At 58.5% G+C, this 27,562-nt stretch overlaps 1 protein-coding gene across 3 annotated transcripts; it reads left to right on the forward strand.

Annotated features, from left to right (window-relative positions):
* SRRM3 (serine/arginine repetitive matrix 3) lies at window positions 1–27,562 on the forward strand. 3 transcript variants are annotated; one of them, XM_038158308.1, is made up of 17 exons: window positions 1–56; window positions 7,750–7,979; window positions 11,033–11,134; window positions 14,589–14,723; window positions 14,833–14,913; window positions 15,295–15,324; window positions 15,737–15,805; window positions 16,103–16,138; window positions 16,763–16,813; window positions 16,916–17,020; window positions 17,626–17,797; window positions 20,250–20,301; window positions 22,304–22,323; window positions 23,408–23,736; window positions 24,333–24,560; window positions 24,814–24,951; window positions 27,202–27,562. In XM_038158308.1, exons 2-17 carry the CDS (start codon window positions 7,756–7,758, stop codon window positions 27,416–27,418), a joined length of 1,989 nt encoding a protein of 662 aa, XP_038014236.1. In that variant the 5' UTR covers window positions 1–56; window positions 7,750–7,755; the 3' UTR covers window positions 27,419–27,562. The 3 variants fall into 3 exon arrangements, with proteins under 3 accessions (XP_038014236.1, XP_038014234.1, XP_038014235.1); XM_038158306.1 differs by lacking the exon at window positions 1–56 and adding an exon at window positions 429–880; XM_038158307.1 differs by lacking the exons at window positions 1–56; window positions 20,250–20,301; window positions 22,304–22,323 and adding an exon at window positions 432–880.

The raw sequence follows: 27,562 nt of genomic DNA on the forward strand, positions 1-27,562 counted from the left end.
CCCCCGCGGCCGGCAGCCACCCAGCGGGGCCGGGCCCAGCGGGACGGCGGGGCGAGGTGAGGCGCGGCCGGGCCCGGGGCTGTCGGGCCGGGAAGGGAGAGCAGCGGGGCCGGGGGGCGCTGGGACCGCGCTGGGCCCTGAGGGGGACGCCGGGAGGTGCAGGGGGTGGGGGAGGACGGAGCCCCCCCCACCCATCGGGGGATGCTGGGGACGGGCGGGTGGCGACCCCCGCGATGGGGATTTGGGGGCGCGGTGCTCCTCAGGGGGCAGGAATTGGGGTCTGCAAAGGGACATGGACGGGAGGGATGGGGAAGGTGTGCGTCGTACTGTGGGTGCTGGGATAGCTGGGGACCACACCGGGAGGGGTGTGCCAGGGGTGTCCCTGTGATGGGAGGTGAGGTTTGATGCTCCCCGGGGGTGCGGGATGGGGTGAGGAGTCTGGAGACGAGGCGCTTTTTGGGGTACAGGGGGTCCCTCTGGGATGTGGATGTGCCGGGGGCTCCCTGATGCTGGGGGAGTGGCTGGGGGGGCACCCACATCCCTCTTTTCCATGCTGGGGGGAGACAGGATGGGACTGGGACAGTGGGTGACCCCCAGCAGTAGGTTTTTGGCTGGGAAGGACGGGACAGGGATGGTCCCTCAGCAGATGCCTTATGCAGTGCAGGTGGGAGACGAGGCTGAGACAAGGCTCCTAAATCCCCTCTTTCTGCTGCGTGGACCCCCAGGCTGTGCTGGGGAGGGTTTGGCTGATGAGATTTCAAACCCTGCGGGTGTTGCACGAGGGAAGGAGAAGGGGCAAGGCTTGGCAGCGGGGAGCCACAGCAGCAACTCAACCTCCTGTCTTTGGGGGAGTGTTTTGTGCTTCTCCTTCCCAGATCAGGTTTGTCCCCAGGGATGTCCAGGCTGTGCCGTGCAGGGGGCTGGTGGTGGTGGGTCGGGCCATGGCTCAGGGGGAGCAGGTGGCTTTCAGAGGACACAGGTTCATTCATTCCCTCCAGAGCAAGATTTCAGACTGGATGTGTCTTGGTTTGCCTGTGCTCCCACTGCTGTAGGGGGGTCACCCGGGAGCTGGTAGCATTTGGGGGTGTCTTAGGTTGATGACAAATGTCAAGAACCTTCTCTGAGGGTGCAGGTGCTCAGTGGTTTCCTTGCCCTGGCATGTGGATTCTTCTCTGGCAGGAGCACAGGGACACCCCCGCTGGGGGGGGATTTTGGGGACAGTATTTGTGTCCACACACACATCATCATCGCTCTGTCCCACTCTGCCAGCGTGGCCTCACACTCTCTGTGTCTCACCTGCTTTCCCAAAATCCCCCTGGCATCCCACCTGCCTCCCCCTGCCCCAGGACTCATCCTGTGCAGGGCATGTCAGGGGTTTCAGAGCCACAGCTTGGGCAGATTTGAAGGGAACCTTTGGTACTTGGTCACAGTTGGGAATGGCAAGCAAGGGTTTTGCCAGGCAGAGGGGTGCGGGGGTCTTGGTTGGCTTTGTCTCTGGTGCCAAGAAAATGATGTTTTTCCCCTGGACAAAGGGTCTTGTGCCGCAGGGGCCGGATCCAGCTGTGGGTGGGTGTGTGGCAGCGGGTCCTGGAGGCTGCTGGAAGAGGGAGCAGAGGGTGCTCACCCCGTATCTCTGGGCAGGGGATGCCTGCGGGGTGCAGGTCACCCTGTGGGGTTAGTGCTGATGCTGGGGGTCTGCCAGATGCTGAGGGTCTGCCCTTTCTCCTCCTCCTCCTCCTTCCTGTCTCCCAGCTCCCGTTTTCCCCGGCCAGGTGGCCCGTGGCTTATATAATGTGCTCAAACCCCGGAATAGCTCCTCCCGTTACACAACCACCCAGCCAGCCACGGGGAGGGGGGGTGCTGGGGGGATTCCCAGCTGGATGCTCCCCCTGCACTGGCTGTGACACCCCCCTCTACCTGCAGTGCTCAGCTCCAGGGGGTGTTCACCGGGATTGTGTCCCCATTGGGGAAGGTGACCTCATTGTGACAGTCATCCCCCTGCTCCTCCATGTGCTCAATAATTGCTTTTATTTGTAGTAGTGTTATTCCTCCCCTTCCTCAGGGCCTCGAGCTGACTGTACCTCCTCCTGACTCCTTGTCCAGCAAAGCAAATGGCCCCAAAGGTGCAAAACCCGGGGTGGCTGTTCCCCCTCTCCATCCCCATTCCTTGTTTAATCACCTCCTGTTTGCGGAAGGTCTGGCAGGGCATTCCCAAGGGGACGAGGGAAGTGTGGCCAAAGGGGTGCAGGGCTGGGGATCCCGTAGGAAAACCCAGCAGCTGGATCTGCTGCCTCTCCACTCAGCACGGGGGGATTGCTGTTACCACGTGGATGTGCTGCTCCTTTCCCTCATCCCTGATTCAGGAATGGGGTCACTGCATGGGGCTTCCTCCCTATCATGGGGTGACCCCTTTCCCACCAGCTCTTCTCCAGCCAGAGCTGAGAATGGAGCTCCTCAATCGCCAACAGCCCGAGGGGTTCAGGCTGGGGGGGCTTCAGCTGCAGCATTCTGGGGGCAGGAGTAAATCCTGGCTCCTCGCCCTCCATTGTGTCCTTCTCCCTGGATCATCTCCCAAGAGGGGATCTCTGTGCCCACACCCCTGTGTGATGCTTGTCCAGTGTGGGACCAGTCCCCAGCCCTGGCTCCCCCATCCCTACATCCCCAAGCCAGGAAGGAGCCCAGTTGCTTAGCAACTGTTTAGCTTCTCCACCAGCCTCCTCATCTATTTTAAAATATATATGTATTTATATATATATATATATATATACATACATATATATATATCTGCACAGACATAGGTATGCACATGCATCTGCAGCTCCTGACCCCCCAGCCAGCATCCATATATTCTTTACTAATTGCTTTAAAGTCTGCGAGGTGTCAGATTTTGTTCAGGCAGCTATAGGAAAAGATGCCCTGGGCTTGGGGAAATAGGGATGGGAGCGCTGGGACGGCTGTCACCAATCCATTCCCACTGCCCCTTCCCGCGGGCATCATCCCTATGCCTTGGGGCTGGAGGGCAGCGCTAACAAGCCCCAGAATGGCTGCACTTTTAAAGCTACATTTGCCTTTTTTCCTCGTTCTTGAAGGTCTGACTCACAGTTTCTGGCACTGGAAGGCAGCTCCGGAGAAGGTCAGCCCAATTAATGGCAGCAACCCCGGACTTCTCCTCCTTGTAACTCCAGCTGGGTGTTCAGAGGAGGCTGGCTGCCTGGCCACGGTGTTCTGGCATATTTTGTGTCCTGGGAAAAAAAGATCTTCTCCCAGCTGTCGCCAGAGCACAGACAGGGGATGGGGCTGTGCCTGCTTGGGGACAGGGTTATGGTTTCTGTCCTGATGAGATCCCAACAGACAGGAGAACCACGGGGACCACCCCGTCAACCTCTCTGGAGTGCCTGGAGCATCCTCGCCTCATCTGGGCTGTCGCTGGCGTGTTGGGGCCGAGCTCTGGCACGCTCAGTGCACGAGTGGTCCAGGGAGCCACCGTCCTGGGCTCCGTGCCCGCATCCCGTGCCCGCATCCCGTGCCCGCATCCCGTGCGGGGATCATCCCGCATCCCGGCCCGCGGGTGCTCACGGCCGCCCCGGCTGGTGCAGCTGGATGTGGCGAGAATTAATGGAGCACCGGCCGGAGGCGGCTTTAATTAGCACCGAGGCACGGGGAGGGGGCAGGATACCCGGGGACCGCTGCCGCCTTTCCCTAGCGAGGGAGAGACGCCGGGAGAGCATCCAGGCACCGGGGACAGCATCCAGGCACCCGGGAGAGCATCCAGGCACCGCCGCCTCCCCGCTGCCGTCCCCGCTCCCCCCGGGAAGCGGCTCCAGCCGCAGTACGGCGGCAGGGCCCTGCGGCGGCTGCTCAGCGCCCGGGGCTGCGGGACCAAGGGGGGATCTCAGCAGAGCCGGCTGGGAAGGGGCTTGTTCTGGGCTGGGAAAAAAAAAGGGCCGAAGCGGTTTGGGGAAATAACGCTCTTTTCCCCATCATTTTGCTTCTTTCCTTTCGGTCTGGAGTTCTGAACCTGTGAGCTGGACAAAGCCCCGGTGGGACAGCCCCAGGGCTGGGACACGGGGACGGTCACATCCTTGGGCCATCCCACCTCAGCCCGCAGGGAGTGAGCTCCACTCACAGCTTGGCTGGAAACCAGCAGCCCCAAACCCTGGCAGGATGGCGAGGCTGGGCCTGTCCTGGCTGTGTGACAGGGGCACAGTGCAGTGTGTCTGTCCTTCTGTCTGTCCTGGCAGTCTCTGAGCTGCTACTGCGGGTGCCCAGGTCCTCCACACCCTGGGTGTGATTCAGCATGGCTGGGGAAGGAGGGAGGGACCCGGGCATGGGATGGAGGATGGTGGTGGAGGGTGAGGAGGAGGAGAATGGAAAAGAGGGATGAAGGTGTAAGATGGGGATAGGGAGGAGAATGGAGAATGGGGATGGGGATGGAGAATGAAGATGAGAATGGTGGATGGGGAGGATGATGAGGAAGGGGATGAGGATGAGATTGAAGATAGGGATGGAGGATGGGGCATCTCTGAACACTTCCAAAAGCTCCAATTCAGGTATCAGAAAGCACCTGCAAGCTGAAAAGCTGGATTGACCTCCCCAAGGCCCAAGGTGGCACGTAGGAGGAGGATCAGGATCCCAAAATACGTGAGCGAATGCCTGGTTAGTATGGGAAAAGAGGGATTTCTCAGGAGTGTCCCCAGCAGCTCCAGCCCATGGTGCCAGGGGGTTTGGGCCCTCCTGGGTGGCAGTAAGGGAATTTGGGAGGTGGGAATGGATGCAACTGTCCCCAGCTACATCCTGCAGCCTTTGGGAGTGTGTGGAGACACAGCTCGCCCCAGGATGCCTCCTCTCCCTCTGGGCAAGGCAGCCAGGCAGTGGCTGCCAGTGATTGATGTTTTGTGGGTAATTACTGCAGATAATGAAATATTTAACCATCATCTTTATTATCGGGGTAGCGCCGAGCCGGGCGGGAAACCACTGCTCTTTGGCCAGGGCTGTGCTGATGGGTTTGGTGCTGATTTTGGTGCGGGCAGAGCCAGGTGGTCCCTGTGTGGTGGCCGGTGGATTGAGGTCGTGGTGGTGGCAGCCACTCTGTGTCCCTGAGCTGTCCCTTGTGAGTGCAGGGCATCGCTGGGGCTCTCCTTGTGGGGCAGGGAGGGCACAGACCCAGCTGGGGACATGGGCTCCCTCTGCCCTGATGCCTTGTCCCCATTTTCACCAGCAGTGTAGGGCTGGCTCTGTTTGGAACCCAGGGATTTGCCTGGGGCACCTTTGGAGAGCTGGGGGGAGGGTTGTGGGTGGGTTTTTCCCATTCCTTTGTTTCCCTGCCACTGCTGTGCCTGAGGCAGGGGGCTGGTGGCAGCTCCCACGGTGGATATGGCTCCAGGCTGAGGGGACACTGGGATACAGTACCATGTCCACCCCCAGTCCAGCTCCACCTTCCCGGCCCCAGGTGCAAGGAGATTTCTCCAGCTCCATCCTTTTCATGGGAACAAGGAGCATTTCCTGGTGGATTTGCTTGCCTCCACCCCCATGCAGCCTTCTCTCACAGGTACCCATCCAGCTGCCAGTTTGTCTCCATCCACCTGCCCAATTCTATATGCTACACACTCTCAAGGTTTTTCAGCAATGAATTTATCCACTGCTGGGCTCGGGATAAAATGAATTCCCACAGGGGACAAGCAAGCAGAGGCTGCTGCAGAAAGCATCCTCTCTCCTCCTCTGAGCCCCTCTGTGGGGAAAGGTTTCTAAGTAGGGAGCTTCTCCCTTTCTCTACCTTCCTTCCAGGTTTTTGGCTTCATGTCCTGATGGGAGAAAGAGGGAGAGGAGCCCCCAAGGCAGGTTTTTCTGCAGCATCTCTCTGTTCTCCAACCTGGAGCCATCCTGGGATATGGAGGGGGCTGGGTTCAGGGTGGGCAGGGAGGGCTGAGCAGGGCTGTGGGGTGTCACGGGGTTTGAAATGTGGGTGCTGCAGGCAAGGGGGGACCCTCCAGGTGTAGGCATGAGCATCCAGGAGTGCAGAGCTCTGGCTGGCTCCTGCTGCACCAGTGCCTCTGTGGAAATAAAGGCTGCTGGCTCCTCTCTGCATGGTAGTAATGGGAGAAAAAAAAAAGCCTTGTAATTAAGCACTCAGCTGCTGCCATCCCTGGGCGGGCTTGTCGGGAGATAAATGACTGTGTGGGGCAGCCAGTGACAGGAGGACAGTCAGGGATGTCCTGGGGGGATGCTGTGGGATGGGAGACACCTTCTGGCCCCACCACCCCAGGGAGGGCTCCGAGGTATTTTCTCTTCTCAAATAGCAAAGAAACCTCATCAAAGCCTCTCGTGGGTGACCTGCAGTCCCACCCTGGCTCTGTCCCAGCTGGCCTGGCCATGGAAAGCTCTGAACTGCCTGGTATCCTGGTGGAATGGCACACTGGGAATGGCAAACCGTTCCTGGGCTTGAAACAGTGTGGATCAGTCCGTGGTCCATCTTCCCTTTCTGCTTCTGCTGGGCTCAGGGATCCTCCTTCCCTAGGCCAGTGTTTGCCCCATCCTCCATGGGCAGCGTGAGCCAGCCACCCAAGGATTGGCTGCTTCCTGCATAGGAGATGACATTCAGGCATCACCCATCATTGGAAAAGCTTCTCCAGCAGGATCCCTGGGATAGAAACACCTCAAAGTGTCTTTCTGGCAAAAGCTGCTTCTCCAAGCCCAAATCCAGCTTGGAGAGTGAGGCAGGATGCTCTGCCTTTGCTCCTGCTTGTTTGTCTTTGTGCAGGGTCCCTGTAAAGGCAAGGTGCTGCCTCTGCAGCCTGGTGGAGCTGGTGGTTAAGGCAGCAGATCTCCAATGGGAGCATCCCATGCTCGGGAGAGGGCTGGAGTGCTGGGCAGGGGAGCTGAGGCCTGGCAGGACAACAGGGACAGCGAGGAATGGGTGCTCAGCCATGCGCCGGTGGCCCAAGGGCGCTGAGACAGGGCTGTGTCTGTCTGGTTGATCCAGGAGATTTGGGAGCATCTCCTCCCTCAGGCTCGGGGAGCATCAGCCAGAGCCTCAGCATGGCAGTGCTGCTCGGGAGCAGTTGTCCTCTCCCAGGGGTTATTTTTGGAGCCAAGTGAGGACACATTGACTGCGTGGTGGAAAGAGGAGGCAGAGACACATGAAGGTGAAGGAGCAGGGAGAAGGCAGAGGGGCAGAGGCTGGTGGGGATCCTCATCTCCCCTTGCAGCCGACACAGTGCCATGGCAGAGGATGCCAGGCCATACCCAAAGGGTGCCAGGCTATGGCCCAAGAGCATCAGCAAGTGTTTGCTGCCTGAGCCTGACATCAGGATGTCCCACCACTGCAACCAAACCGGCCAGTGCAGCTGGGAAATGCGAGGGGATATCTGAGGTCTTTGGGTCCATAGGGGACTGTGAGGATGGATACCTGTCCCTGCTCCAAACCCACACTGGCTGACAATGGGGTTCATGGGGTCCATGTCCTGCTGCTGTCTTGGGCCCCACAGACTCACCCTTGGCCAGGCTTTGCCAGTACGAGGCTGGAGCAGAGCATCCTCCTCTCCTTCCCAGGAGCCAGTCCTCTTGTCACGGTGGCAGAAGTAGCCCCAGCCTCACTTTTGAAGCAAGGGGCAGGGAGATCTAGTCACTGTCCCCATCAACCTGCTTTCAAGACTGATTTTACCCTCAGGTCCTCGCAGGGTGCCCTCACTGTCACGGGGTGAGAGGGGAAGCGGGGCAGGCACCGACCCTGACTCTTTCTCTCCCTCCCAGGCAATCATGGCTCTCTACAACAATGGGGCTGACGTGCCTTCGCCCCAGGAAGCCTCCAACGGCTTCCCCCAGCCCGGTGCCTCGGGAACGTGGCACAAGGGCGAGGAGGAGGTGCGGCTGGTGGAGCCCAGCATGGTGAAGAAGGCTCACCGGGAAATCCTGGACCATGAGCGCAAGCGGCGGGTGGAGCTGAAGTGCATGGAGCTGCAGGAGATGATGGAGGAGCAGGGGTGAGTTGTGGGGACGTTGGGGATGGGATCCTTTTGACCTGTTTGCATCTTATTCTCCTCCTTTAAGAAATGCCTTGATGTGGCAAATGTCACCATTTGGAAGTAAATCCACTTTTGGGTGAACCAGACAGCTCTGGTGGGTTGGTCTGTAGTGGGAAATGCCTAGGAGTTCATCCACTTGCCCAGCTTGGAAGTTTGGGCTCCCAGCTTGTCCTGCAGGGAAAGCTGAAGCAGGAAGGGGGAGTGAAGTTGCTCATGGATGTGCAAGTCATCAGTGCCACTTATCCTGTGCTCCACATGCTTGGGATGTGAGATCCCAGAGGAAAGCTGGGATTTAGTCATAGGAGAGGCTGGTTTGGGGCTTCAGTTTGCCCTGTTTTCCTTCCCCTCCCCAGTTTTGGGGTGACAGGACCCCCCTACCCCATGCTGCCAATGCCATGGCCAGGCACTGCAAGCTGCTCCCCAGCCTTTGCTCTCCCCTTTGGAAACAAAGGCATAGGGAAAAACAAAAAGGGCTGAGGAACATCCCTTCCTGGGTGGGCAGAAACGACTGGGGGGGCCAGAAAGGAGACCCCCATCCCTGCTGGGCATGGCTGTGCTGTCTCTGGCAGCAGCCAAACATCCTGATCCCTCTGACAGCTCTCTAAAACCTGATGGATGGAGCAAATTCTTCGGCACACTTGGGTAGATGGGGACTGGTATCAGCTGGGGAGAAGGAAAATGGATTGAGGGAAGGCTTCGCCAAGGCTTTCATTAAGAGTGCAAGCGTGACCTAGAATTAAATTGTCTCACACAGACTGGAATAATGATTGTGCCTAATTTGTCATTATGGAAATAAATAAGGCTGACCTGGCGCTTTGGGGAGCCCAGAGCCTCCTGTCGGGTTCCCAAGCCCTAGTAGGGATCTTACTACTGGTAGTAGCATTACTGCAATAGGTAATAGCAACACTGCAACCAGGATTGTTGTTATTGCTGTAATTGCTTTGCTGTTATTAAGGCTATTAATAACACTGATGATGGCGATACGCCGAAATGATAATATAATTACAGTAATAATCTTGGTCAGCCTGCTTAATCCTCTGCCTGCTCTTCCCCTCCCCACAGGGGCTTTCCAGGGGGTTCCATGAGAAGGGATTTGCACCCCTGAGGTTTCTGCCTGGACCAGGGGCAGCCTCCTGGCCATGGCCTTGGGGGAGTTGTTGATGAGGGCAGAGCTCCAGGATGGATGTGAGTGTCAGCAGAGGGGATTCTGCAGGGATTTAAGCACTCCCTTGTTTCCTTAAAGGCGGATGGCTCCTCCTGCCTGTGCTGTAGCTCGCTCCAGGCTGCCTGCACTGTTATTCCCTGCCTGCAGGCTGGATTCCTTGTCCAGAAAAGAAGTGTCAGCAAATTTTCTTTCTTGCCCAAATCCGTTCTATATGTGAAATGGAAAAGCAAACCCTCTCCTACAGGGGGGTTTCTAACCAGCACCAGGGGAATGCAGGAGGGAAAAGGCTGGTGATGCTCCTGCCTCCATCCCTGGAGGTGGTGGGGAGTTCCTCGCCTCGGCCTCCCCCCACAGATTTGCTAATGGCCCAGCCACAGTGGCCCATCTGTCACCTCCTGTTTGGCCTCACGTCCCCTCTCCAAGAGCACCGGCTGTGTTCTTAATATGCTGCAGCAAATGCTGATCTTGGGCAGACATCTTCCTGCTGCTGTGGGCTGGCTGGTGTCCATGGGATGGCTGGGGCTGTCAGCTCCATCCTCCTGGGGTGGCCACTCTGCCCAGCCGGGTGCACTGCCATCGAGGGAACAGAGCAGAGCAGCATTTGGGGGTGCTACCCTGGTTTTGGGGCTCCCCACACCCAGGTGCAAGGGAAGGGGAAGCAGCCAGGATGCCTCCATACCCTGTTATGAGCCTTCCTTCTGTGTGGAGTGTGGCTGGGGAGTTAATGAGAGCCTTTCAGTGCAAATGAGTTGGTTAATATTAATTCCCCTCTCCTTGCTGTTCCCCTTCATGGACACTGCAGGAGGGGTGGGTGGTGCCACATGCCCTTCTTCACCCAGGGCACCCAGAGCTCTGCAAGGGGCATCACTGTCCCTAGCACGGGCTGTGTGAAGTGCCAGCCTTGGGGACTTCCTGCAGGGCTCGGCCTGGCTCTGGCATCCAGTTTTCTGGGCTCGTGGCAGTGAATGCTGATGGGGTGTGATGGAAAGGGTGGGCCATGAGTAGCCCCTCTAGAGGCTGTGGCTGAGGACAGGGACACACACAGAGCCCAACCCCTTCCTTTCCAGAGTGGCAGTGTGGTGGTGACATGAGGTTCCCCTCCCTTCACCCTCTCCCCTGGGATGATGCCAAGAGCATTGTGGGTCTCTCCACTACATCCCTCTGTTGGGATGTTTTTAGTTGAGGAGGATGCTCAGGTGCCCTTGTGCAGCCATGGGATGTGGCACAGGACCACCTGGCCAGGGCTGTCACCTGTCCCTTCCCAGGGACACCTCGGGGATGGCAGGAGTGCCGTGGTTTGCAGTGGTTGTTCTCAGATGCCAGGACACAGTGATTAGTGTCTCTCGTTAATAACCCTGCGGCGCCTGAGTCAGCTCAGCGGTAGTGCAGAGCTGGCACAGCTTTCAGGGCCCCAGAGCATCAGGGGACGAGCAGGGGGAGCTCATGATGGGACAGAGATGCTGGGAGGGAACCCCAGAATCACTGGCTGCAATGGTGGCACTGCCAAGAGGGTTTTGGTGGGCACTTTCCCCAAAGCCTGGGGCAGTCACAGGGAATGGCAACTCCATAGTCATCCTTTTCTTTTCCCCCTTCTTGGTGTCCCTTCCCCTGCCAAGCACTGCTGGGAGAAGCAGGCAGGAGACAGGAGGACACAGATAGTGGTGGCAGGGGACTGAGCAGAGGGCCTGCTGTCCTCCAGGCCCTGATGACTATCACCATGCCACCTCCCCTTTTGATTGGCCCCTTGGGCCGTGTGTCACTTACAAAGGTATAGAGTTCCCCTGCAGGTCCATGGGGAGCCCATGCTCCAACCACAGCAGCCCTGACCACGTCTCTGCCCATCCAGGTACTCTGAAGAGGAGATCCGACAGAAAGTGGGGACCTTTCGGCAAATGCTGATGGAGAAGGAGGGTGTGCTCACCAGGGAGGACCAGCACGGGCGCCAAATGTAAGTCAGGCAGCTTCCAGTTGGTCCATCAGTGTTTCTCATCCCAGAGAGACACGTCCTTGATTGCCTCTGAGCATCAATGGGCAGGTGGGTGGGTGGATGAGGGTAAATCTGGGCATGACTGGATAGCTGGATGGACGTGGAGAGGGTATAAAGAGATGGATGGATGGATGGATGGATGGATGGATGGATGGATGGGTAGGTGGATGGATGGATGGGTGAGTGTTGGCTTTGAGTCAATGCTTGTTTGATTTATTGGTTGGTTGGTTGGTTGGTTGGTTGATTTGGTGATTTGATGTCTGGTGGTTGATTGGTTGATTTGTTGGTTTGTTGGTTGATTTGATGGTTAGTTGGTTGGTTGGTTGGTTGGTCGGCTGTTCAGTCAGTTGGAGGCAGGAATTGCCTAAGGCAGTGTCCTACCTCTGCAGAGGTTAAAGGTTATCCTGCACTGGTCATTTGGAGACCTCTGGGTGCTGTGCAGAGGCCAGCATTGCAATGCTCCTGTCCCAGAGGATGAAACCCAAGTGCAGAAGATCTCAATGCTTGGCTCACCCCACCAGCCAGGGGCAGGGACCCCATGGAAGAAGCTCCTCCAAGGAGATCCTGTACTGTTCCTCTGCTCCTAATCACTCCTCACAGTGCCTGGTCCTGGGGGGCTGCTTCTGCCCTAGAAGAGGGCTCAGGGCTCATGTTTGGTGTCCAAAACAGCCCAACTCCTGCTGGGGACATGCCAGTTGCTGCTCCTGCCCTGCACTGCACTGTTCCTGCCTCACCAGGGTCCACCCCAGCTTGATGATGATTTATCAGTGCAATGCTTAATGGCCCAGGCAGCATGGCTGGCCCGGCGTGCACCATCCATCAGCCTGGAAACCAGGTCACTTGGGACAGGAATAGATGCTTCAGGTTCACTGAATATTAATGCTTCATTAGGGTCAGGAAATCAGGGCGAGGGAGGAGGCAGGGAAGCCGTGGCAGCAGGGAGAGCCTCCCTCACACCACTCTGCTGGCACGCCAGGCAGGGTGGGACACAGGAACGTGGCTGTGCCCTGCCTGGATGGGACTCATGGGCTTGGGACAGCATGAAACATTCAGGATCCTCCTCCAGGCAGGAAAAAACAAGGCATGGGGGAAACCAACCTGCCCAGGTCACTGAGGATCATGCCTGAGGTGTTAACAAGTGGCCTTTGCTGGTGGGGCAGGAGTCATCTCTAGGGCATCTCCCTGGCAGGCTCGTTAGGGACAGTGCTGTAACGAGCACATGGGGAAGCCAAGGGTGCCTGAAAGTTACCCAGGCAGCCCTGGCTGTCACCTTTACAGGCTTGGTTTTGCAAAACGAAGGGTAATCATTAAAGATTAGCCCCGGGGCTATAAATAATAGTGCTGAGCTGGAAGGAGCAGTCTCACAGCAAGGGATTGCTCAGAGGAGAGCAAAGCCAGAGGCGCTTCAGGAGGCTGGTAGGAGCTGGGTCCGAAGGAGGTGGCTCCTCAAGCAGCAGGGATCTGAGCTGCTGGAGCATATCCTGTGTGCCAAAGGTCTCTGCTGCATGAAGAGGCTGGACAAGGGGGTTAAATAAGCTTTAAATAAAGAGCCTCAGCCCTTGTGGTGGCTGGGAGAGTGCTCAGCAGAACATCTCGTGGGCTGGTCCCGCTCCAGCACCGCTTTGGGCTTTTACCACGCGGTCCTTGGCTGCTGGGACTGTGAGTCTGAACCAGCTGGTCCTGTTTCAGAGCCAATGCGAGGGCTCAGCATCATCTGCATAACTCCCCAGAGAAAACTGAGGCATCGAGCAGAGCTGTAACCACCTGAGTCCCTGGCTTTGCTCTTTGTGCTCTCCCAGCTCCCGTCTCCGTGTGCGCGGCTCGGTACAGCCCAGTCCCCAAGGAGAAGGGTTTGATGGACAGGCTGGTGGGATTGCAGACAAAGGCGAGCGTGTGCTGGGCAGGGAGGGATAATTGGAACAGCACAAGGCTGGTCTTGAGCTGCTGAGCACAGCTAATGGGTGAGATGCTGGCAGCGGGCTCCAGCATGGAGCACTGCCTGCTCACAGAGCAGACACACACACAGAGAATTAACCCTGCTCCCTTCTCTCTTTGCCTGTTTTCTCCCCCTTCCCACGGTTGGGTGGGTGGCTGAAAGGCTGATTCTACCTTTGGGACATGGCCAAAGCAGGAGTCATGTGCAGAGGACCCAGCCAGCCATGGTTGTGGCACAGAAAGGAGCCTGAGTCCTGCTTGAGCGATCGTCCGTGGTTAGGGGGAGGGTGCCTCGTGAGTAGTTTCGGTCCAAGACATTTCTAATTAGGTTAAACAGCCCATGGCCTGCCTGTGGCCAAGGATGCCAACACGTGCCACTGTCAGATCTGCAGTCTGGAACTGGAAGCTTCCCTTTTCTCAGGCAATGGCCAGGCTGCCGAGGGACTGATGCTGTGGGGCTGCACTTCTGCACCAGCATTGTTGACTGCACACCTGCTGGCTGGGAAGGGCAGAGGAGCCCACATCACGTTTCTGAGGGCAAATCTCCCTTGGGAAGCAAACACCTGGGCTGCTGTGGTGCTGAGCACCCTCCACACCTGTCTCCTTAAGTTTCCTTCCAGAGCACCTGGATGTTCTTGTCCCTCCATGGGTGAGATGTCCTATGTCCCTCAAGAGCAAATGAGAGGCTCCCTGTGGGTTTTCCTCCTGGGGCTGATTGCAGAGCCAACTCAGGGAGGTGGGGGCATCAGGAAGAGGTTGGGAAGGGACTCCTGAGACTGTCCTAGTCCAGCTGCCAGGCCTCCACCAAGCCCTGCCCACAGCCCCGGTAGTCAATGGCAACCTCATGCCGGTTTCCATGGCAGTGGGAAAAATTAATGCTGATGAAGGCACTCAGGAGAGAGAGAGAGACCCTGATGGCTCTAGGCATGATGTCCCCCCACCCCTTCTTCACCTGGCCCTAGGATGGACATTGACCATTGCCTGCCTGGAGCTCCAGTGCTGAGCTGGTGGCACTGTGGGGTGTTGTACTCAAAGCCCAGATCATCCTGGGCAGTTCCCACCTAAATTTCCACTGCTGGTCTTCCGTCAGCTCCTCTCACCCTTATCCAGCCCTGCAACCCACCTGGGCTGACCCAGCCTCCCGCTCAGCCCCAGCACTTGAGCAAAGCCAAAAGGGGCTCAAACGAGGCTGAGGCTGGGTCCTGTAGGGAGATGGTGGCCTGAGTCTCACAGTGTCCCTGGGCCAGCCTGGTGGGGATCTCTGCAGGGGTTGGAGCCACAGGAATACCCTGAGCAGACCTCCACCCTGGGACTTTGCTGTGTGTGGACATCAAGGGACATGACCAAGGTCCCCTGGGGATGCTGTGGCAGAGGCAATGCCCCCCAACCCCTGTAGCTGCACTGGGGCTGCCCCAGCTACTCTGGTGGGAAACAGGGAATGGGGATCCCCAGAGTAATCCTGCTCTTCCCCCTTTGGCAGTGTGATAGAAAACCACCACGGGGCGGATGGGGAGGAGTATGAGGTGGAGTACCCTGACTATGGAGAGGGCTGCCTGCTGCAGTGCGACTGCTCGGCCGAGTGCTACCGCGAGGACAGCGGCCACCGCGAGTACAGGTTTGCGTGGATTTGGAGACCTGCTGTGCACAGGGTCCCCATCCAGGGACACAGAGGCCAGGGGCCTGTCCCTTCTTCTTTCCCCAGCCTTGTCTGCTGTCTCCCACAGGTTGAAAAGACGCTCAAGCAGCTCCACCTCTCCTCCACCCAAGAAGAAAAAGAAGAAGAAATCAGGTCACCGCCGGAGCCGGTGAGTCCCCAGCTGCCCCTGTGCTGTCCCCTCTCTCTGGAGGGCAGCTCACCTCCCAGCTCAGCCTTTGCCAGGCTCTGGAGGGGCAAGTCACCCCACTTTTGGGGGCAGTACATCCCTGAATGTGCACCCTTAAGGGATGCAACGCATCTGCATGTATTGATACTTCAACACACTCGTGTGTGCACACACCTACTGCATGCACTGCTGGGACCTTGCCTGGTCCACGTGGGGAAGGAGCTTGCTGCCACAGGGCACAGCACGAGGCAGGATATGGCTCTGTGAAGGGTCTGTCTGCCCAAAACCTCACCACTTGGCACTGGCTGCCTGAGAAGGATGCTGTCCCTAATGTCCCTTTCTTCTCTGCCTTTCCCATGGCAGCAAAAAGAGGAAACCCGGCTCAGAGCGCAGGTGAGTGTGAGTGACCCCTGGGTGGCTGGGCTGTGGGGTCCCCTCTGGGCTTGCAAGGCCACTGGGCACAGACTGGCCTCTGCCACCCACTGTCCCCCTCTGAAATCCCCCTGGGAATTGACCACCTTGTCTCCTGCTGGAGGCAGGAGAGCCCACGAGGTGGCAATGAGACACAGCAGGATTTGGGCATTCCAGAATTGAAAGCAGCGAGAGCCCTTCTGCCAAAAGTCCCTTTCTGTCCCCCAGCCCAAATCCCCCAGGAAATAACTGCCATGCGATGTTCATGCATCCCATGGGGTGGTTCAGGGGAAGCAATGTGGCTGGAGGTGGTGGGACCAGGCTCCCCTGAGCCAGGGGGAAGAGGCTGGGGAGTGTCTTGCTCCCTGCTCAAGGGCACCCACTTCCCCTCTAGCTGTGACAGCTCTTCACCCATCCGCAAGGAGAAGAAAAAGAAGACTGGAAAGAAACACAGACGTGACAGGTAGGATGGACATGACAGCAGGCTGGGGACAGCAGGGGTGTTTGGGGGCAGAGGGGCTGGTTGGGGCTGCTCAGGTCCTTGGGCTGGGGTGGAATTTAGAAGTGGATAGGGATGGACTCTGATGACTTTTCATGGGGCCATCACCTCCTCACAGCCACTGTCACCTGCCCCATCCAGCAGCCCACCTTGGGGCCATCCCCCTGTGCTTCTCCTCATGCCTGGAAACTGCCCAGCCCTTGCTCCCCTCTGGCCAGATCAGTGTATCTCCTTCATCTCTGTCTCCTCTTCATCCCTTAGGTCTGAGTCGGGGTCACGAAAAAAGAGAAGACACAGGTAAGAGTGACAGCTACCAGGAGCCACCCCACTGCCACCAGCTGCCAGCTTCCCCTGCTAGGGACCCGCTGGGTGCTGCCCTCCTGCTGTCCCCTCCCCTCTGCCCATTGTGAGGAGCCTCCTCACCCCACAGCTGGACACTGCTGTGTGTCCTCTGTCCTTGGATGTGGCCCAAGGCCACTCTGGCTGACTGTGGGGTCCCACATGGCCCTGAATGTCCCCCGGGGGAGGAGAGGGATCCCAGGCAGCCATGGCCAGGGCAAACCTTGACTATTGCCCTGCTCTGCAGATGCCCTCTGCCAACACTGCTATTTTAGGGTGAAGGAGTGAAAAGCACACAAAGGGTACCAGAGAGGGCACAGGGCAAAGCAAGTGGGGGGTGAAAATGGCCCCGAGCCCTGAGGATGCTGAGCAGAGCCAGTCCCCCTCTTCTCTCCTGCCTGGTCTCACCAACTGCCCCTGACCCCATCTGGGATCCCCACCACGCTTTGAACCTCAGCGGAGCCCAGCTCCAGGTCCTTCCCCTCGCTCCTCCCACAGCCCCGGTGTCTCTGTGGGACTGGGAAAGCCATCCCCAGGTGCTGCCCCCCCTCCCACGTCTGCAGCTTTCGGCTCTTCCCGCAGGTCCCGAAGCCCCAAGAACAAACGGAAAGAGAAAAACAAAGAGCGCAAGAGGTGAGGGGCCGGGCTGGCGGGGGCAGCGGGGCTCTCTGTGTCCCTGCGTGTCCCCCGCAGCGGCTCAGCCTGTCCCTCGGCCCCCGGCCGCCCTCTCCGCAGGTCCCGCAGCGAGTCCCCGGCCTGGCGCTCGCACCGCCGCAGCTCCTGCAGCTCCCACAGCGCCTCGCTCTCCTCCGACGACAGCGGCTCTAAATCCCCGGGCAGGTAGGGACAGTCCGGGACCCCCGTCCCCACGACCACACCCAGCCCCCAGCCTCCGCCGTGGGACCCTGCGGGGTAGAGGCAGGGACAGGGATGTCCTTGGGATGGACACCCTTATGAGGTAGAGGGCAGGGAGGTGGGTGACAGAGGTGTCCCAGGGATGGGTGCTCTGAGGGATGGAGGGCAGAAGGTGGGTGACAGAGGTGTCCCAGGGATGGGTACCCGGGGGATGGAGGGCAGGGAGGTGGGTGACAGAGGTGTCCCAGGGATGGGTGCTCTGGGGGATGGAGGGCAGAAGGTGGGTGACAGAGGTGTCCCAGGGATGGGTACCCGGGGGATGGAGGGCAGAGGCACATGGCAGAGGCATCCCTGAGACAACTGTAGAGGGGAGTGGGATGATGCTGCATCATCTCTGGAAGGTTTGGGAACATGGTCCCCAGACGAGGTTTCAATTTTTAGCTAAAGAAAGCACAAAGCACCGATTCTCACCCCATTTCTGGCTTCGGCAGAGCCCGGTCTGCAGCCGGCGGCTCTGCCGGAGCCGGGCCAAGGGCGGGGCCGGGCTCGGGGCCGGGGCTGCCGGCAGCTGACGGTGCGGTTCCCCTCAGGCTGAGCCCCAAGCGCCGGCAGGATGGCCCCAAGGGCAGCAGCGCCCGCTCCAGCCGCAGCCCGTCCTCGCCCTCGCCGCAGCGCTCGGCCTCGCCGCACCAGAACGGGCACAAGGGCAGCGCCCAGAACGGCCGCCACAGCCACGGCGCCCCGCTCCCGGAGCCCTCGGATGTACGTAGGCTTTTCTTGGATCACTCTTCGCTTCCCTCCCCTCCTCCCTCCACAGGACTGCCCCCCTGCTCTCCTCTCCCCTCCTTCCCCACTCGCTCGGCTCCCCGCCCTGCCCAACCGGAGCACACGGGGGAGATGTGGGGTGCAGGTTGCACTCACTCAGCACTCACCGACCCCGCGCTGGGTGCACGATCTCCCTGGGGGAGCCAGCCCATCACCCTGAGGCAGGGATCAGGGCAGCCAACAGGCCTCCCCTCTCCCAAAGCCACACGTTGCCCTGCGAATGTCACCCCCCCGGGATGATGGCTTGGCAGGCCAGCATCACCTGCCAGGGTCCCTACCAGGCTCAGCACCTCCCTGAGATTGATCCCAGGCAGCCAAGAAATGGACAAAGCAGGAGAATTCTTGTTTGCCCACCGACCCCAACTCTCCCTAGTGCCCAGGGCCTGCACCAGTGCTCGGGACCCCACACCCAGTCTGGCCAAGTTAGGGTTTGGAGGTGATTTGATGCTGGATGCTCAGATTTCAGGACCTAGAGGTCCCCATGGCAGGTGACATTGGAGCTGGGCGTCCCCAGCTCTGCCTCAGCATCCCGAGGTGAAAATCTTGGTGAAACCTTGGGGGCTTGCTGAGTGGGGCAAAGCCCTAACCCAGTGAGCCCGGGGGTCCAGCCCCAGTTTAACCAGTGCTGGGATGCTGAGGAGCTTGCTTTGGCTAAGGGGGGCTGGAGGCAAGGCCAAGTGAAGGCAGGGCCCTGCAGGACTCTACTAATGGAGCCCACACAGGTTCCCACTTGCCCTAGGGAGCTTTATTCCCACAGGTGAGGTCCTGGGCTGGCAGCACCCAACGCTGACACCCCAACACCTGCAGGGCCAGGGGCACCCTGGGAAACGGGGCCAGGAGCCCCCGACCCCACATCCACATCCCCTTGTCCCTCCCCAGCCCAGCACCCCCAGCAGCACCCAGCACCCTGCCCACCTCTCGGGGCACCTCTCTGCTTTCTTCTCTCCTGTGGTTTCGGCGGGGGCGTGGGGCGGTTCGGGAGCCGAGGCGCCGCCCCCGGGCGCCCGGCTGGCCCCGCTCTCCCCTGCCCACCCCAGCATCGCCCAGGCCGCCGAGCTCCCTTGGCTCCCCGGCACCAGCGGGACTTTTCTCCAACAACTTTCTCTCTCTCTCTCTCTCTCTCTCTTTCTTTCTCTCTCTGGTTTCTATTTTTTATTTTTTTTTCTTTTTAATCCCATCTGTGTTTTTCTTTAGCCTCCCATTTGAAAAAAACCCAAACGGTAATATACACTTCCATTTCTTGCTCAGCAGAAGCAGGGACGAGGGGGAGGGAAGGGCAATGAAACGTGCTTTTTCCCCCGCCCCCTTGTTTTAGTTTCCTTTCTCATGATTTATTTTCTTTTCCCTTGTGATGTACAGAAATGCAAACGATATATATTTCTCTTATTTTTATTTCCCCCCACCCCGTCGTCGTCGTGTTGTTCTAGAATTTTTTGCTTTTGTGTGTGTTAATGTGGAGAAGAAAAAAAAAAAACAAAAAACCAACAAAACAAAAACAAAACCCCCATGTGTTTCCTAAATATTTACGGCCGCTGAACATTGTATTTCCATTTTCTATATTTTGAACAAGGAATTTAAAAGGGAAGAGAACCCAGCAGCTCTACACTGCAAAAGAGCGAATTGCCCTTTTCCTCCTCGAATTGGCAGCTGCCCGGTGTCCTCGGCTGGATCCTGCTGCCGTGGCGAGCTTTTCCTGCCCGGCTGCAGGATGAGGCCGCTGGGTGCGGGGCTGTCCCGCATCCTGCATCCCGACAGGATGAGTACCCAGTCCCCTCCCCACCTCCCGCAGACCCCCCCAAAAGCTCGGGGCTCAGCCGGCTGAGCCGTGCCCACCCCAGCACCCCCAGAGCCGCCGGGAGCCAGGGGTGCCCCGGGGCGCTGCGCGGCGTTGCCTTCCCTTTTAAATACCCAGTCCTGTCTCCATCCATCCCTGCTGCCTTCCCAGCCTTCCTCCTGGGTCTCTCCTCCTCCTCCTCGCCCACACGCACCCTCCAGCCCCTCTCTTTCTCCGGTTTTCTTTGGGCCGACACAACCCGACATCCCTCGCCGTGTCCCGCCTCCATCCATCGCCTTCCCTGCATGTTTTCCGGGACTTTGCCATGTTATAGAGTGACTTTTTAAGAACCGCAGCCTGATCGGGTTACAGACACCAGCCAGCCACCCCCCCGCGGCCCCCCCGCTCGGCGGCCGGCCGCAGCCTTCCAATGAAAAAAACAAACAAACAAACAAAAATTTTTTAAAAAAGAGAATAAAAATTAGAAGCTAAAGAGACCAATCTTAAAAATAATTTTAAAAATTCTAAGCAAAGCAAACGGGATTAGCCGAGGGGTCTGGATCGCCGTACTAAAGAGTCCTTGTCTTTTTCCCATTCTGCCCTCCAAATGTGGAGATTATTGTTTTCTTTTTTTATTATTGCATTCCTGTCACTGCCAATTCCAAAGGTAGGTATTTTGTCCACCTCTGCACGTTCACTTCTGCAGATGAGCCTGTTGAAAAGCACCGTAGCTTGATTTAATGTTATTTTCTCTTTCTTTCTGACTTTCTTTCTCTTTCTTTCTCACTCCCCTTCTCTGTCTCTCATTTTGTCTCTTTTTGGTGGCTATATATAATTTTTTTTTAATTTGTATGGTTTTCCCCAGTTAGCTGCAAAGCCATGCTCTTCTCTTTACGTTCTTTTTCTTTTTTATATTTTTTTTGCCCTGTCCACGTAATATTTTTTCCTTTCTTACCCCCTTTTCTCTTCCCCGTCTCCTCGTGCTGTCGGTAGAATGCATTTCTGTGTCTTTCAGCCCTCCGAATTTGTGTTCGTTTCCATTCAGGGGCCGAGCACGGCTGTTCCCTTTCAGTCCCCCATTAGTGGCTGGCTCATGAAGGTGAATACATTTAGGGACAAATAGGGGCAGTGGCCAGGGGTACAAGTGGGCACAGGGGGTTTTGGGGTGGAGGGATTTGGGGCAAGAAATGAGAAATCTGGGGAGATGTGTGGGTTTAGCCCCTCTTCAGGGGGAAAAAATCCCAGCTCAGGGAAAATACTGAGGGAGGCTGCAGTAGGGAAAGGTTTAAATCTTCCTGCGTGGAGAGGCAGGTCTAGGACATCCCAGCCTGCAAGGGGCAGGTGACAGCATCCCTGCCCTGGCTGTCCCATCCCCACAAGTGCCCAGTGTGTATTTTCCCTCTTAGGCTGAGTCTTTGGCCGTTTGGGTTTATTCGGGATGCTTTTACCTTTGCTGCCTTCCTGCACGCCAGGGTAGGAGACTCCAGGGTTTGGGTGGGAGCCCTGCATCCCACAGCCCGAGCCCACGGCGTGGCCAGCTGGTGCCAAAATGCCACCCTGGCAGAGAGGAACCCCCTCTCTTTATCTCTTCATCGTCCTCTTCTTCTTCTTCTTCATCTTCTCTGCTTTAATGTTCCTGGGATGTGGGGCTGGGCATGGGCTCCCCTGATCCCCCTTTCTGGGGCTGCTGATCCCCCTGGAGCAGATCCAGGTCCCCCAGTACTTGCAGGGCAGCTGGGCAGGGCTGATGGTCACTGCCAGCCTCCCCCTCACTGCAGCCATTGCAACATCAACTGGTTTTTAATAAAACCCCCAAATCCCCCCAAATCCCCCCATTTTGGCCGCAGCTTGCTGCTCTGTGGCTGGTGGGATTGGCTTTTCCATGGGGACAAGGAGATGATGGAGTGTGGAGCAGTCTGGGATGCTCAGGGATATGGAAGCTTCGTGTCCCTTTTGCAGCATCTCCATGGTGGCCCTTTACCCTGCCCCCTTCTTTTTTGGGGGGAGAAAAGTGGCATTGAGAACACGGTGGGATGGTGGAGAGAACCTCAGCCTCAAGGATTCTCTGACCATTCATTGGTGTATTCGGGGCAAGGGGATGGTGAGGCACTGGGGTCACCAGCCCTGGGCATGGTGGCACAATCCTGGCACCACCCCACTATCCCTGAACCCCTTTTGATCCCCTCGGCTGCACTCAGCGATGCCCTGTGCAGGATTCACCCTCCCAGGGATTCTCAGGGACCTGGCACTGGGCTGTGGCTGGGGGGAAGGAGACCCCAAAGCGCCCCGAGCTGGGGTTTGCCAGCTTGGGCAGGACTGGTGTTACAGGAGCCGTTTCCACCCATCTTTTTGGTCTCGTGGTGTTTGCAAAGATTGGGGGAACACCCAGGCAGCGTTCGTGGCTCAGAGGAGCTGAGATATTTGGGAGCCTCAGGGTTGGGCAAAACCCCTTGAGGTCTCAGTGCTCAGGGCTTGGCCACGGTGGTGGCCCAAGGATTCCCCTCCCCGTAGGAGAAGTGAGTTGGTTTGTTTTATTTCTCCTCTCTCTGGCTCTGTCTCTGTCTCTCCTCCTTCTCTCGCTCTTTCTTTCTCTCTTGCATTTTTGTGAATCTAATGATGCACTTATATTGCCCCGCTTTTCCCTTCTCTTCATACCTTACCTACTAAAGGAGGAAATGCCACTTTTTTGGTAAGTGGATGTTAACCAAGAGGGACTTAAAAAAAAAAAAAAAAGCATATAATGGAAAAAATAAAAAAAAAAAAGGAAGCAGAAAGCAAAGTCTGTGTTGAGTGCTGATGAGGACTTAGCAGTTCCCTGCAGAGTCACAGCTAACAGCTCAATGCGTGTCCCAGGAAGAGCTCAGAGACATTCGTTTATCTCAGTAACGAGGACATTTGTGAAGTTTTGCTTTGTTTTTTATTTATTTATTTTTATTGTTTGTTAATTTTTTTTAAATTTTGATTTGATTTGGATGGTTTTTCTTCTTTCTTTTTTGTTGGTTTCTTTTATGCCTTCTCGCCCCCCCGGCCCCCTCCCCTGCCTTGCCCTCCATTGTTGCTCTGTGCCGTTTTTTCCTCGTTTCTGGATTTGTTTTAAGCCGAAAGCCGTACTATCGATAAAAACGACACGTATCAGAACATATATCTCTATATATGTGCATGCCTCTGTGTGAGCAGACCCCATCACCTCCAGCCCTCTTTGGTTCGACCCTTTCCCCTCGGCTCAGTCTGATTTACTCTCCCCACTGCCCCACCTTCCCTCCTCTCATATTTTCTTTTTTTTTCTTTTCTTTTTTTCCCCCATTTTCCTTCCTTCGTTTGGGTTTTATCCCCCTTTTCCCTTCCCCTTTCTCGGTCGGGGCGGGCGGACACCAGGGTTTGCTTTATCCCCTCTCCAGGTGTTTTTTGGGGGGGATGGGGGGGGTTGTTTGTTTCTTTCCCTTCAAGCTTTCCCTCCCCGACGACTTGGGGCTTTCTTGGATTTATTTCTTTTCCTCCCATCCCACCCCTTCCTTTGGGTTTTTATTACGATTTAAGTTGAGTTCTATTTTTTTGGCGTTTTGCATGCGGAGGTTTGCATGACCCACGTTGTTGAGGGCGAGAGGAAGGTGCAGAGTAGCGTCTGTGTAGCCTGCCTTATGCGATGTGCATTGACGTTGTGATCTGCGCCCCCGGCCCGGCGCCCCCCGTTAAAATCCCCTTTCTCCTTCTTTCTTGTCTCCTTCCTCCCTTCCTCCTCTCCCTCCTTCTCTCTCTCTCTCCCTCCTTGCCAGAGGCCGGCCTCGGCGTCCCCCTCTCCGCGGGCTCACGGCAGGACGGAGCCGCCGTCCCCCCGCCCCCGGGGGGGCCGACACGGCGCCCGCAGCCCCCGCTCGCCCACGCCGGAGCGGGCCAAGCACGGCCACCGGCACCGCTCCCGCAGTGCCTCGCCGCCGCCCCGACACCGCGGCCAGAGCAAGGGCCGGCCCCCGGCCCCCCGGGAGCCGCCGCCGCCGCCGCTCAGCCCCGCCGGCTACAGCAGCGACTCGGAGGGCTCGGCCGGCTCGCACCCCTACCACCCGCCGGCCGGCCCCGACAGGAACCACGGCGCGCACGGCAAGAAGTAAGGGAGCCCCGGGAGCCCCGGGATGGGGTCCTGTCATCCCTGCCGGGATACGGGAGCTGGGCTCGGATGATTGAGGGGCAGCTCCCTGCGGGCACCCTAAATCCATCCCGGCAAAGCCCTGGGGGCAAAACTGGGGAGAGAGGCTGGGTTGGGATGCTCAAGGGATGGGAGTGGGAATAGCGATGGGAAAGGGTCAGGAATGGGGGTGGCAATGAGGACGAGTCGGCGATGGGAATGGCTATGGGGACAGAGCCGGGGATGGTGATAGGGAAGGGATGGGCTTGGGCATAGGGATGGGGAGAGGGAAGAGCCACGGTGGGTCAATGGTAGCTCACTGTGGGAAGGGTCATCCCTGCGAGGGATTATCCCGCTGCGAAGGGCAGTGCCTGGATGGCAGCAGGGGATTACAGCATCCCACAGGCTGCGGGATGCCAAGCAAATGGAAGCCTTGTGCCTTACGGTCAGGGACGTGGCCCAGTCAAAAACTGGTGTCGTCAGGTGTTCCTTATGGGAGCTTGGGGTCCCTGGCTGCTGTGGGGACACCCTGCCAGCCGGGACGCGGTGCGAGGCGGGGCTGGCATCTGCCTTCACAGGGTGAAGGAGCGGCACCACCGGGGCCGGCCCAACAGCAGCTCGGAGTCGTCAGCCAAGCACTCCCGGCACGCCTCGGAGCGCAGGAAGAGCCCGTCCCCCAGCCCGGGCCAGCGCAGCAGCTCCTGGAGCTCCAGCGGCTCCCTCTCCAAGTCCCGCTCCCGCTCCCGGGACAAGAGAGCAGGACGCAGCCGCTCCCGCTCGCCCTCGCCGAAAAAGCCAGCCAGCAGGTCAGGGCCGAGGGGACAGGGACACGGGGACACCGCGGGGGCCAGTGGGCTCAGAGGGCATCGCGGCTCAGGGTGGTCCCGGCTGCCCTGGGACTCGGGGAGGGGCCGCACGTCATTGTCGGTCACACTGGAAACGCCAGCCCCAGGTGGGAGCGTCATCCGTGCAGGGAACTGCTGCCACAGGGCGCCCCTGTGTCCCGCACGGGACCCCAGCCCGTTCCCTGACCGCCCTCCTCCTCCTCCCGGGCTGCAGAGAGAAGGACAACGAGCCCCGAACACGGCACGGTGATCCCGATCCCGCCCGCCCCCGGCGCCGCTCCCGGAGCTACTCCCCCATCAGGAAGAGGAGACGCGACTCGCCCAGCTTCATGGAGCCCAGGAGGATCACCAGGTGTGTCCCGGCGGGCGGCAAAGGCTCTGCCACCGCCGCTGCCACGGCCCGCGGCCGGGCTCTGCTGACCCCACAGGGCGCGTGGGTGGATGGATGGACGGACAGAGGGATGGACAGAGGGATGGACGGATGGATGGATGGATGGATGGATGGATGGATGGATGGATGGATGGATGGATGGATGGATGGATGGATGGGATGGATGGATGGACGGAGGGATGGACGGATGGATGGATGGATGGATGGATGGATGGATGGATGGATGGATGGATGGACGGACGGACGGATGGATGGATGGATGGATGATGAATGGATGGATGGATGGATGGATAGATGGACAGAGGGATGGATGAATGAATGGATGGATGGATGGACGGACGGACGGATGGATGGATGGATGGATGGATGGATGGATGGATGATGAATGGATGGATGGATGGATAGATAGACAGAGGGATGGATGGATGAATGGATGGATGGATGGATGATGAATGGATAGATGGACAGAGGGATGGACAGAGGGATGGACAGAGGGATGGATGGATGGATGGATGATGGATGAATGGACATAGACAGATGGACAGATGGATGGATGGATGGATGGATGGACACCCAGATGGACAACAGCAGCCCTGTGGATGCACAGATAGCTCTGAGGACGACTGGGTGAATCAGCTGGCCCAGACAGATGGGTAACCAGACTGCCTCCAATACTGTGACCTTCTGATCTCTCCCTATTTCGAGGCATGAAGACAGGAATTAATTTTAATCCGCTGTGCATATTCCAGCAACGCTCACGTCTGCAATCACGTCTCTCCTGCCCTCCAAAAGCTGGTTTCTCCTCCTTGGGATCCTATTGCCTCAGGATCCTGAGCTGTAAGACAGGCAATATTTCGTGCCAGACAAAACACAGTGTGCATATGTAGCACCTCGTTAAGATGCAGCACCGGTGGCCGGGCCGTGCCGAGCCGAGATTACCTCCTTCCTGACCTATTTGTCTCTCCCACTATCAGCTGGGTGATCGGGGGGGCTGGATTTTCAGAAATCTGCCTCCCTGTGGGAGGGATTTTGTTTTGCCTAGGCAGGACTGGAGCGGTCAGGAGGGAGGACAGGAGAAAGGACAGGAGGAACACTGCAGAGCCCACGGGTTAGAGCTCCCCGCAGTTCTCCCTGAGGGATGCCCTGGAAAGGGAATGGGCTGGGAAAGCTGCTCCCAGCCCAGCCCAGGTGTCACTGTCTGGTTTTCCATCCCTCCTGCTCCATCCAGGTTTTCCCAGGATGTCCCCAGAGAGGTGGCAGAGCTTGGCTGGAGAACACAGCCCATGGTCCCTGTGGGGGCTGCTCACCTCATCCCCATCACCATCCTTAGGGGGGTGGGGGTGGCAGACCCTGCTCTGCTCAGGGTTCAGGAGGAGCAGAGCCGTTTCTGTGAGGTGTAGAGGATGCTGTAGGGAGGGGGAAGCCAGGGAAACACCCCCAGCCCCCCTTGCCTGCCCTAGAGCCCAGCCAGAAGCCCCAGGGCTTTTCTCTGCCCCCCTGCCCTGTCCCCAGGTCCCATCACGCCCCTCCACCATGGTCCTACCTCAGTGATGCCAACTTCTCCTTTTCCATTTCATCCCAAGGTCCCTCCCGGAGAGCATCGCCGCCAGCCTGGCTCCCAGGGTAACCTTCCCCCTTCCTCCTCCTCCTCTTCCTCCTCCTCTTCCTCCTGGACCCCTCTGTGTCTCCTCACACCTCAGGATGCCCTCAGCACCCAGCCACTCTCTGGTCCCACTAACACCAGGCTGGGAGAAGGGACGAGGGGCCGACTCCTGATGTCGCTGCCCCCTGTGTCCCCCCACCCCACTGTCCCCGTGCTTCCCGTGTCCCTCCTCATCCTCAGGCGCCAGCGGGCTGCAGCTCGCCTCCCGGTAATGCCAAACGTCTCTTTTTCAGCAGCTTTCAATCTTTGGTGTCTGGGAAACACAAAAGCCACATTAACCTGCTCACTTTCTGCCCTCGACGCTGCCTAATCCAGGACTAACACCCCGGGGGAGGGGGCGGGGGAGGAGGAGAGGGATGGATGGATGGATGGAAGGGGAGGTGATGCCGGGTGGCCGCATCCCGACGCCCCGCAGCGGGTCTGAGCCCGGCCGCCGGGACGCTCGGCTGCCCTGGCTCGATGCTTGGCCGTGCCGGGGGTCCAGCGCCGGATCCCCTTCCCGGGGCGGCCGCGGGGGGCCTGACTCAGCTTCCCTTTTCCCTTTGCAGCGCCCGCAAGCGTCCCATCCCCTACTACCGGCCCAGCCCCTCGTCCTCCAGCTCGCTGAGCACCTACTCGTACAGCCGGAGCCGCAGCCGCAGCTACGACAGCTACAGCTCCAGCCGCAGCCGCAGCCGGACTCGCAGCCCCCCCAGCCGCTCCCGCAGCCCCAGCCGCAGCCCCAGCTACAACAGCCGCAGCAGCTCGGAGAGCGCCGGCTTCTGAGCCCCCCCGGCCCCCGGCCGCAGCCCCCCGAGAGCCCAGCCGTGCCCCCTCCGTGCCACCGGCGCCCCCAGGAGGGACGGGACCGGCGGGCAGGCGGAAAGGAGCCGGGGGATGCCAAGGACGGACCTGGCAGCGGGGGAAAGC

The sequence above is a fragment of the Motacilla alba genome, chromosome 19, assembly GCF_015832195.1.
Source record: "Motacilla alba alba isolate MOTALB_02 chromosome 19, Motacilla_alba_V1.0_pri, whole genome shotgun sequence".
In the NCBI taxonomy this organism is placed as follows: Eukaryota; Metazoa; Chordata; class Aves; order Passeriformes; family Motacillidae; genus Motacilla; species Motacilla alba.